At 37.5% G+C, this 12391-nt stretch overlaps 1 protein-coding gene across 7 annotated transcripts in view; it reads left to right on the top strand.

The window, feature by feature from the left end:
* GLCCI1 (glucocorticoid induced 1) overlaps window positions 1-12391 on the top strand; it is a 125464-nt gene that overhangs the window by 23768 nt on the left and 89305 nt on the right. Inside the window, exon 1 of one of the 7 annotated variants that reach the window (XM_082398390.1) lies at window positions 7304-12035. The exons of the other annotated variants lie outside the window; for them this stretch is intronic. Coding sequence (XP_082254516.1) covers window position 12035 — 1 coding nt within the window. The 5' untranslated portion in view covers window positions 7304-12034. Of the gene's footprint in view, window positions 1-7303; window positions 12036-12391 lie in introns of those variants that run through there. 7 annotated transcript variants of the gene reach the window in all.

The raw sequence follows: 12391 nt of genomic DNA, 5'->3' as shown, positions 1-12391 counted from the left end.
TCTATTTAGTGGTAGTGGTTACCTGGTTTCACTACATATGAAATTACTATTTTCCTGATGCCTGTTTAGCTTAAGTAATGATGATAAGTATTTATTTGATTTTCTTTCATACTTTAGAATATTTATTTTAGCAATTTTATTGCTACTATTAATTTTTTATTAAATTTTATTATTTAAGCTCTTGTAAATTCAAAGATTGTTTGAGTATACTAATGTATGTTTCTAATTAATAAGGTATCCACTTGTTTGATCTACTTGAATTGAGGTAATTTTGTAATAATTAGTAGAGAAATACTGTGATCAGTTAAAAACTAAATACATATTCTAATCACAACTGTAATCATGAAATAAGAAACAATTTATTGTGTTGAATATATAAATAGTATAGACCTCCCTTATCCACAGGGATATGTTTCAAGACCTCCAGTTGAATGCCTAAACCTGCAGATAGTATTATACCCTGTGTATCCTATGTTTTTCTTACACATACATACTTACAATGAAGTTTATTTTGTAAATTAGGCACATTAAGAGATTAATAACAAAATAAAAGTTATAAGTTATGTGAACATGGTCTCTTTCAAAATATCTTATACAAATATAATGCCTTTTCCATTTTAACTTAGTACTTATCACACACTGTGGCCCTAACTTTTGCAGTTTGAGGTGCAACAGCAAAGCAAGCCAAATTTCTTTTTCCTTCTTCACAATTTCACAGATAAAAGATTTGTTCTTACCATAGATCTTAGCAACCAGAGCATTTAATTTTTTCTCTTCCTTTATTAAGTTGAGAACTTTGACATTTTCTCTTCAAGGGAACGCTTTACAGCTTCGCTTTGGCATATCCAGATTGCCAGCATCATTAGTCTGGTGCTTTGGGCCATTATTAAGTAAAATAGTTGTTATTTACACACAAACACTATGATACGAAGACAGTCAATTTAATAACAGACAGCTAGTTAAGTGACTTAACAGGTGGGATATGCTGGAGAAAGGGATGATTCACGTCCCGGGCTGGATGGAGCAGGATGGTTCTCATCACACTACTCAGAATGGTGCACAATTTTAAACTTATTATTTTTTAACATCTTTATTGGAGTATAAATGCTTTACAATGTTGTGTTAGTTTATGCTGTACCACAAACTGAATCAGCTATATGTATACATATATCCCCATATCCCCTCCCTCTTGAGCCACCCTCCCTATCCCATCCCTCTAGGTGATCACAAAGCACTGAGCTGATCTCCCTGTGCTATGTAGCAGCTTCCCACTAGCTATCTATTTTACATTTGGTAGTGTATATTCGTCAATGCTACTCTCTCACTTCATCCCAGCTTACCCTTCCTCCTCCCTGTGTCCTCAAGTCCATTCTCTACATCTGCGTCTTTATTCCTGCCCTGCCACTAGGTTCATCAGTACTGCTTTTATAAATTCCATACATACACGTTAGCATGCGGTATTTGTTTTTCTCTTTCTGACTTACTTCACTCTGTATGACAGATTCTAGGTCCATCCACCTCACTACAAATAACTCAGTTTCGTTCCTTTTTATGGCTAATATTCCGTTGTATATATGTGCCATATCTTCTTTATCCAGTCATCTGTTGATGGACATTTAGGTTGCTTCCATGTCTTGGCTATTGTAAATAGTGCTGCAGTGAACATTGTGGTACGTGTATCTTTTTGAATTATGGTTTTCTCAGGGCATATGCCCAGTAGTGGGATTGCTGGGTCATATGGTAGTTCTATTTTTAGTTTTTTAAGGAACCTCCATACTGCTCTCCATAGTGGCTGTATCAATTTACATTCCCACCAACAGTGCAGGAGGGTTCCCTTTTCTCCACACCCTCTCCAGCATTTATTGTTTGTAGATTTTTTGATGGCCATTCTGACAGGTGTGAGGTGATACCTCACTGTGGTTTTGATTTGCATTTCTCTAATGATTAGTGATGTTGAGCATCTTTTCATGCATTTGTTGGCCATCTGTATGCCTTCTTCGGAGAAATGTCTGTTTAGGTCTTCTGCCCATTTTTGGACTGGCTTGTTTGTTTTTATGATACCGAGCTGCATGAGCTGCTTGTATGCTTTGGAGATTAATTCTTTGTCAGTTGCTTCATTTGCAAATATTTTCTCCCATTCTGAGGGTTGTCTTTTGGTCTTGTTTATGGTTTCCTTTGCTGTGCAAAAGCTTTTAAGTTTCATTAGATCCCATTTGTTTATTTTTGTTTTTGTTTCCCTTACTCTAGGAGGTGGGTCAAAAAGGATCCTCCTATGATTTATATCACAGAGTGTTCTGCCTATGTTTTTCTCTAAGAGTTTTATACTGTCTGGCTTTACATTTAGGTCTTTAATCCATTTTGAGTTTACTTTTGTGTATGGTGTTAGGGTGTGTTCTAATTTCATTCTTCTACGTGTAGCTGTCCATTTTTCCCAGCACCACTTATTGAAGAGGCTGTCTTTTCTCCATTTTATATTCTTGCCTCCTTTGTCAAAGATAAGGTGACCATATGTGCGTGGGTTTATCTCTGGGCTTTTTATCTTGTTCCACTGATCTATATTTCTGTTTTTGTGCCAGTACCATACTGTCTTGATTACTGTAGCTTTGTAGTATAGTCTGAAGTCAGGAAGCCTGATTGCTCCAGCTTCATTTTTCTTTCTCAAGATTGCTTTGGCTATTCGGGGTCTTTTGCATTTCCATACAAATTGTAAAATTTCTTGATCTAGTTCTGTGAAAAATGCCAGTGGTAATTTGATAGGGATTGCACTGAACCTGTAGATTGCTTTGGGTAGTATAGTCATTTTCACAATATTGATTCTTCCAATTCAGTAGAATGGTATATCTCTCCATCTGTTTATGTTATCTTTGATTTCTTTCATCAATGTTTTATAGTTTTCTGAGTATAGGTCTTTTGCCTCCTTAGGTAGGTTTATTCCTAGGTATTTTATTCTTTTTGTTGCACTGGTCAGTGGGACTGTTTCCTTAATTTCTCTTTCTGATTTTTCGTTGTTAGTGTATAGGAATGCAAGAGATTTCTGTGCATTGATTTTGTATCCTGCAGCCTTACCAGATTCATTGATTAGTTCTAATAGTTTCCTGGTGGCACCTTTAGGGTTTTCTATGTATAGTATCATGTCATCTGCAAACAGTGACAGTTTTACTTCTTCTTTTCCAATTTGTATTCCTTTTATTTCTTTTTCTTCTCTGATTGCCGTGGCTAGGACTTCCAAAATTATGTTGAGTAAGAGTGGCGAGAGTGGACATCCTTGTCTTGTTCCTGATCTTAGAGGAAATGCTTTCAGTTTATCACCACTGAGAATGATGTTTGCTGTGGGTTTGTCATATATGGCCTTTATTATGTTGAGGTAGGTTCCCTTTATGCCCACCTTCTGGAGAGTTTTTATCATAAATGGGTGTTGGATTTTGTCAAAAGATTCTTCTGCATCTATTGAGATGATCATATGGTTTTTATTCTTCAATTTGTTAATATGGTGTATCACATTGATTTGCGTTTATTGACGAATCCTTGCATCCCTGGGATAAATCCCACTTTATCATAGTGTATGATCCTTTTAATGTGTTGTTGGGTTATGTTTGCTAGTATTTTGTTGAGGATTTTTGCATCTATGTTCATCAGTGGTATTGGTCTATAATTTTCTTTTTTTGTGATATCTTTTTCTGGTTTTGGTATCAGGGTGATGGTGGCCTCGTAGAATGAGTTTGGGAGTGTTCCTCCCTCCACCGTTTTTTGGAAGAGTTTGAGGAGGAGAGGTGTTAACTCTTCTCTAAATGTTTGATAGAATTCACCTGTGAAGCCATCTGGTCCTGGATTTTTGTTTGTTGGAAGAGTTTTAATTACAGTTTCAATTTCATTACCTGTGATTGGTCTGTTTATATTTTCTAATTCTTCCTGGTTCAATCTTGGAAGGTTGTACTTTTCCAAGAATTTGTCCATTTCTTTCAGGTTGTCCATTTTATTGGCATATAGTTGCTTGTAGTAGTCTCTTATGATCTTTTGTATTTCTGCAGTGTCAGTTGTAATCTCTCCTTTTTCAATTCTAATTTTATTGATTTGAGTACTCTCCCTCTTTTTCTTGATGAGTCTGGCTAAAGGTTTACCAATTTTGTTTATCTTCTCAAAGCAACAGCTTTTAGTTTTATTGATCTTTGCTATTGTTTGGTTTGTTTCAATTTCACTTATTTCTGCTCGGATCTTTATGATTTCTTTCCTTCTACTAATTTTGGGTTTTCTTTGTTCTTCTTTTTCTAGTTGCTTTAGGTGTAAGGTTAGAATGTTTATTTGAGATTTTTCTTGTTTCTGGAGGTGAGCTTGAATTGCTATGAACTTCCCTCTTAGAACTGCTTTTGCTGCATCCCATAGGTTTTGGATCGTCATGTTTTTGTTGTCATTTGTTTCTAGATATTTTTTGATTCCCTCTTTGATTTCTTCAGTGATTTCTTGGTTATTTAGCAGCGCACTGTTTAGCCTCCATGTATTTGTGTTTTTTTTTACTGTTTTTTTCCTGTAATAGATCTCTATTCTTAGTTGTGGTCAGAAAAGATGCTTGATACAATTTCAGTTTTCTTAAATTTTCCAAGGTTTGATTTGTGACCCCAAATGTGATCTATTCTGGAGACCGTTCCGTGTGCATTTGAGAAGAAAGTGTATTCTTCTGCTTTGGCATGGAATGTCCCAACAATATTAATTAAGTCTGTCTGGTCTCCTGTGTCATTTAAAGCTTCTGTTTCCTTATTTATTTTCCGTCTGGATGATCTATTGTTGTAAGTGGGGTGTTAAAGTCCCCTATTATTGTGTTACTGTCGATTTCTCCTTTTAAAGCCGTTTGCATTTACCTTATGTATTGAGGTGCTCCTATGTTGGGTGCATAAATATTTATAATTGTTTTGTTTGCTTCTTGGATTGATCCATTGATCATTATGTAGTGTCCTTTCTTGTCTCTTGCAACAGTCTTTATTTTAAAGTCTATTTTATCTGATATGAGTATTGCTGCTCCAGCTTTCTTGTGATTTCCATTTGCATGGAATATCTTTTTCCATCCCCTCACTTTCAGTCTGTATGTGTCCCTAGGTCTGAAGTGGGTTTCTTGTAGACAGCATATAGACAGTCTTGTTTTTGTATCCATTCAGCCAGTCTGTGTCTTTTGGTTGGAGCATTTAATCCATTTACATTCAAGGTGATTATTGATATGTATGTTCCTATTACCATTTTCTTAATTGATTTGGGTTTGTTTTTGTGGGTCTTTTTATTCTCTTGTGTTTCCATCCTAGAGAAAGTTCCTTTAGCATTTGTTGTAAAGCTAGTTTGGTGGTGCTGAATTCTCTTAGCTTTTGCTTGTCTGTAAAGCTTTTGATTTCTCCATTGAATATGAGATCCTTGCTGGGTAGAGTAATCTTGGTTGTAGGTTTTTTCCCCTTCATCACTTTAAATATGTCCTGCCACTCCCTTCTGGCTTGCAGAGTTTCTGCTGAAAGATCAGCTGTTAACCTTATGGGGATTCCCTTTTATGTTATTTGTTGCCTTTCCCTTGCTGCTTTTAATATTTTTTCTTTGTATGTAATTTTTGATAGTTTGATTAATATGTGTCTCAGCATGTTTCTCTTTGGGTTTATCCTGTATGGGACTCTCTGCGCTTCCTGGACTTGATTATTTCCTTTCCCATGTTAGGGAAGTTTTCAACTATAATCTCTTCAAATATTTTCTCAAACCCTTTCTTTTTCTCTTCTTCTCCTGGGACCCCTATAATTCGAATATTGGTACGTTTAATATTGTCCCAGGGGTCTCTGAGACTGTCCTCAATTCTTTCATTCTTTTTTCTTTATTCTGCTCCCTGGCAGTTATTTCCACCATTTTATCTTCCAGCTCACTTATCCGTTCTTCTGCCTTAGTTATTCTGATATTGATTTCTTCTAGAGTATTTTTAATTTCAGTTATTGTATTATTCATCACTGTTTGTTTGCTCTTTAGTTCTTCTAGATCCTTGTTAAATGTTTCTTTTATTTTCTCCATTGTTTCCGAGATTTTGGGTCGTCTTTACTATCATTACTCTGAATTCTTTTTCAGGTAGGTTGCCTATTTCACCTTCATTTATTTGGTCTTGTAGGTTTTTACCTTGCTGCTTCATTTGTAACATTTTTTGTCATTTCATTTTTTTTTTTTTGATGGGTGGGGCTGTATTCCTGTCTTACTGATTATTTGGCCTGAGGCATCCAGCACTGGAGTTTGCAGGCAGTTGGATAAAGCCGGGTCTTGGTGCTGAGATGAGGACCTCTGGGAGGCCTCACTCCAGTTTATATTCCCTGGGATCTGAGGTTCTCTGTTAGTCCAGCGGTTTGGACTCAGAGCTGCCACCACAGGAGCTTGGGCTCAACCTGTGGCCTGAGAACCAGATCCCGTAAGGTATGTGGCGCAGCAAAAAAAAAAAAAAAAGAAGAAAAGGAGCAATACAATAACAAAGAATAAAAAACAAAATAAAATTAGAAAGATAAAAAATATATTAGGAAAATTAATAATATAATTGAAGCAACTGCAACAAGGTAAAATAAAACTGTAACAGAAAAAAGAAAAAGAAAAAAGTGGGATGGGGGAACAAGCCAAAAGGAGCAGAACAATAACAAAGTATAAAGAATAAAATAAAATTAGAAAAATAGAAGATTTATTAGAAAAAATAAACATATAAGTGAATGAAGAACAATTAATCAACAAGGTAAAACAGAACCCCAATCTAAAAGAGGAAAAAAGGAAAAAAAAAAGCCTTGGCTATGGGGGGCGGAGTTTAGGCAGGGTTGGAACTTAGGCAGGGGTGGGGGTTACGGTGGGGCAGGGCCTAGGCTTAGGACCCATGCAGCCAGAAAAGGTCTTGGGGGCAGGGCCTGGGCGGGTGATGTTCAAGTGTCGGGCAGGGCCTCTACTTAGGACCTACAGAAGGGGAGAGGCAGCACGTCCAAAGGAGGGCCTTCAGAGTGTGGAGTTCTGGGGTTTGGAGGCAAGGCCGTGGGTGAGGGTGTGTGGGTGCAGTTTAGGCCCAGCTCATTGGAGGGGTTCTCTGAGTGTAGAGGTAGGACCCTGGGTGGGGGTGTAGGGGTGGGGCTTGGTCTCTGCACAGCAGGAGGGAGGCTCTGAGGGCAGAGAATTAGGCCCAGGAGCCCAACAGGCTCTCTGTTGCCTAAGTGGACAGGGAAAGCACTGGCCGCGTTCCCTTCCATTCCTCCACGCCCCCACTCCCCATCTCCCCCGGGGTCTCCCCTGTCCCGCTGGACCCCTAACCATGGGTGTGTCCTGCTGGGTGTAGGAACTCCTCCCCTCCCCCAGCCACCCCTCAGGGTTTCCAGTCCAGTAGGTCCAGCCTTTACTTTTGCTTTCCCTTCCCTCCCTCCCACTCCCTCAGGACCCATGCAGCTGGAGGGGACCTTCGTGGGCAGAGGATCAGGACCGGGATCTCAGCAGGCTCCCGGGGGCCCAAGTGGGCAGGGGAGACCTGGCCATGCTCCCTTTTGATCCTCTGCCCTCCCAGTGGTCCCCCAATTTCCCCCTTTGGGGGTGGGATCCCTTCCCCTCCCCCAGCCACCCCTCAGGGGCGCCAGTCCCATCCCACCTCCACTTCTCCCCCTCTCACTCCCCCCATGCCCCACGTCCTACCTGGTCGCTGGGGGTTTCTCCCATCCCCTTAGGTGTCTGTGGTCCCTCACCGGTGCCTGGTAGGTGCCCTAGTTGTGTGGAGACGTGAATTCTATGTCCTCCTAGTCTGCCATCTTGACTCTGCCCCCCAATCTTAAACTTATGAATTATTTCTGGAATTTTCCATTTAATATTTTCAGACCATGGTTGACTGTGGAAAGTGAAACTGAGGATAAGAGGGGACTACTATGATGCAAAACCAGTGTTGATTTTTATTGTTGCACTAAATTGTAAGACCTGAACTGGTAGGCAATAATACCGCAAATTAAATAAATAAAAATTTGGGAGAATCAAGGCTTAGATGTTGCGGCAGTTAAAATCTAACTCATTGCCATGATAGTTTGGATAATAGGAATAAGTCATCTTATTTAATAACTTACTTAATAAGTTAAAGTAGAATCGCACTGCTTATGATGAATCTGTTGGTAAATAAGGCCCTACTGATATTTGGTTAAGTGGGGTTATTATGGCTAATCATATCTTGGAAGAGTACTATCCCTGCCAATTTTTAAACTTATTTTGAATTTTTACCCTTCAAATAATTTACATGGAAATTACTAACAACTACATATCTTTGAAATTTTCCTTGTGTGAGCAATGGTGAGAATCTTTTAAAGCACATGTTTGAAATATAACCTTTCAAGTATATTTACTTCATATACTATAATTTTTTAAAAAATCATGACGGTAGAGCGAATTTTTTTTTAATATTTATTTATTTATTTATTATTTATCTTGGCTGTGCTGGGTCTTAGTTGCGGCACACGGGATCCTCATTGCGGTATGTGGGCTCCCATTTGTGGCATGCGGACTCTTAGTTGCGGCATGCATGTGGGATCTAGTTCCCCGACCAGGGATCGAACCCAGGCCCCCCACATTGGGAGCGCAGAGTCCCCCCCCCACTAGGCCACCAGGGAAGTCCCTGGTAGAGCGAATTTTATAACAGGATATCGATACCATGTTGTCCTACCTTATTCCTTATATTTAAGGCAGACCGTTTTTGTTTTTTTGGTATTGGTAATGTGTGATGCTTGTTTACACATTCTTAACACAATTAAGCAATAGCGTTATATCACAGAATTAGAGCTAACTGGCCAATCTGTAGATTGAATTTAGCACCCAATTCATATGTTTCCCTTTTATTACATTATGTTTATGGTAACCACATGGAGATATAAATTTCAGGAAGTTTCCAGTTCAAAAACCTTAGGCTCTCACCCAATATAACACATTTATACAACATTTAAAAGTACAAAAGCTCCTTTTGGTTAAGGGACAATACAAGAAAACTCATGAATTTAATGACACCAGAAGTGCCGGTCCGCGCTGTCCCAGAAAAAGGTTGCCAAATCTGTTTCTTGGCTCTCTCGTTGGTAAGAATGTCCCCCTCTGATACTCAGCACAAGGTGAGTGTTTCTACACCAAATGTTGGAGCCTAGGTTTTCAGAGTCCAAGCTGATGGCCACCACTAGTCCTTGGGACTTGGGAGCACCCAATTTAAAGTCCCTTATCCCAGTGGTCTTCACACTGAAGTAAGGCCACCCACTTATGAGATACAGGAAGAAAATGTAACTTCCATTTTTTTCACACATATTTTTATTTTTTATATCATGTGTAAATTTCTACTTAGGTTTACACTATATATAACATATTAGTCATATAATATATACCTCATTTATAAATAAATAACTGCACATATTGCTGCATACTTAGATATTTACTATTAGGAGTACTCAGTCAAAATAACTTGAAGACCACAGTTCTGACAGTAGCTAATCAGAGAGAATGGACACTAAGGGGAGAAATGGGATCCTTTGAAAGGGATAGACAAAGGTCCAGTGATTAACAATATAATAAAAAAGTATAGATTAGAATATTATGTGTATCAAGGGATTTGTTTATAGATTCTTTATATACTTATTATAAAACATAAAAATGATCCCTATTGTTCACCAAGTTAACAGGAGTTTTAATAACTATAAGTAGACTACATACAACTTTCATAATAGTTTGGAGCAGTTTAAAGTTCAGGCACAGGTTTTTTGCATATAGTGGCTTTTCATTTTCTGGTTGTGGCTGACCTTTATGTAGGCCTTTTTTATTGCTATAAATGTTCTTTTTCAAGGGATAAACTGTTTTTGTCTTTTTTTTCTTGGTGGAGGGAATGTAAAGTAACTTTAAAAAGTTTTAAACAAATTATTATAAATCAGATTATGAGAGACATGTTAATTTTCTGTGTTTCCTAAAGTTGCTAAAATTTGTGCATATTGCTTTTATAGCCAGAAAAAATATTTAAAAGAATTAATAGAAATAACTCCTAGTAATAGAACTAAAAACAATCTGCATATCTTCTAAATTACCTATGGTAGGGGAAAAGGTAAGAAGGAGAAAAAGAAGTAAACAGTAAAACATAGAAAACAAGTAGCAAGGAAGCATTTATAAGAGGAAGAAAAAAGTTATGACAGGTTTAATCAAGTTTGTTATAACAATAAATATAAGTGGGATGAACATACCTTTTGTAAGGAGAAGACATACTCTAAAGTTTTTTCAAAAAGCCTAATCACATACAGTATACAAGAGTCGCACCTAAACAACATGATTGAAAGAAATTGAAAATAAAAGAATAGGCAAACAAGATACATTATAATAGAAGGAAAGCATAAAGGGGTGATAATGTTCAATTTGACAGAGCTTAAAAGTAATAAATGGAACAGACTACAATGGTGAAGCATGTAAGCCATAATGATGATGTCATGAATCAATATGTAACCAAATTATACAGAACTAAATTTCTATAAACTTTTTTTTTGTTTGTTTCTTGTTTTTGGCCACACGGCGCAGCTTGAGGGATCTTAGTTCCCCAATGACCAGGGATTGAACCCATGCCCCCTGTAGTGGAAGTGCAGAGTCCTAACCACTGGACTGCCAGGGAATTCCCCAGAACTAAATTTAAATGATAAAAATTGCAAGAGATAAAGAGAATTGTTACATTTCAAGAGTAGTTTAGAAACTTGAGTAGTTCTCTAAGTCTGTGACAGATAAAGCTAATAATTTTATTATTACTATATTCTATATTTTTATTTCAGCTGATATACAAGAAAAATAACTATTCTGAAAACAGAAAATAGATGTTCTCCATGACTCATGAAATATTTATAAAAATTGACCATGATTTTTGGTCACAAATAAAATTTCACGTGATTCCAAAGAGTAGAAATACATTGTCCTAGACTCTCTGCCTATGGCAAAATAAAATTAGAGCTAAGTAATAAAGATAGGAAGGAAATTTTGTAATTTTCAGATCTTCTCTAACACTCTTGGGTCAAAGAAGAAATCAGAACTGCAGTTGTCAGATAAAATTGGCCCTCCAGCCCTCTGTGTCCAAGGATGTGGAACCTGGAGAGGTGGATGGCCAAATGTAAGGGACTTGAGCTTCCTTAGATTCTGATATCCGTGAGGGTCCTAGAACCAGTCCCCCACAGAACTGAGGACGACTGTATGTAAATAATATGATAGTTCAGAGTATGCTGCATTTTCTTTTGTTTTCCGATTAAAAAAACCCAATTTTGTATTTTGGTTTCAGAAGGGTAGTTAAAGGACAGTATTCAATAACAAATGTTTCTTGGCCCTCTGTAATGTGCAAGACATTTTGTTTGATGTGAGATATAACTCTGAGTAAGACTGAGCCTTGGTGCTTGTAATCCACTGGATTTTATTATTCAATGTACATTAGTAGTAACTTATTTGAGATGCATATATGAAAAATCCTTTATATTTCTTTGTAAAGAAACTATAGAGTTCAGTATGATCATTTTAATTTTCAGCAGAGGTACCTATGGTACCTATATGGAGAGGAGAAGTAGATTATTATAGTAGATTGATTGAACTGTGTAGAATGTCTGGAGATCTTGGTTCCTTTTCACCTCTATCACCTGTTAGCAGTTCTGTTTCACTGGACAATTTAATTTTATCCCTCTGGGCTTCAAATTCTTCATCCATAAATGAGGAAGCTGAATTAAAATATAAGATTCTTTATACATGTTATTTTTGTGTAGCTGTGAATAAATTCATAAGTATTGAGCATCAACTTCTTTTCAATCTGTAGGGACCAAACTGATGCTCTAGTTGGGGAAGAAAGACAAATTTAGGGCTCCACGCAAGCAGAGGAGAGTGCATATATCTTTTAAAAGGACAGAGATGGAGAAAAGAAGAGCATTGGGAAAGGCTTCACAGAGGCAGTGTGACACCTGAGCTGATCTTGAAGATAAGTTTTTGTCAAGTGAACAGGGAAGGAGAACATTTTAGGTGCAAGAGATAATAGAAGGTATAGAGGCAGAGAAGTGAGTGTTTTACATTTGGGAAATTGCAGTTAGTTTGTGTGGCATTTAGTAGTTAACATGGGTTTATGGAGGAGTAGCAAGACATCAAGTATTGATGTATATGGGAGCTGAATTGTGAAAAATAATGGGCTTTAAGTTAAAGACAGTGAATAACCATGGAAATTTTTTTAAGCAGTGGAGGGAGGTGGCACTGTAAGATTTAGTTAGGGTGGATGCAGAGATAGCATTTAGGAAACTGGCAGTTGAGACATGATGAAGTCTTAATTAAAGTAATGGCAGTGGAGATGATATACAGGTTTTAGAATAGGTCTCTAAAATGGATGGGCTTTGTAGGGTGTGACAGCCCTGGAAGTGTG

The sequence above is a fragment of the Balaenoptera borealis genome, assembly GCF_965194805.1.
Source record: "Balaenoptera borealis genome assembly, chromosome: 7".
Taxonomy (NCBI): Eukaryota; Metazoa; Chordata; class Mammalia; order Artiodactyla; family Balaenopteridae; genus Balaenoptera; species Balaenoptera borealis.
This window is presented reverse-complemented; position numbering and strand designations above follow the sequence as displayed.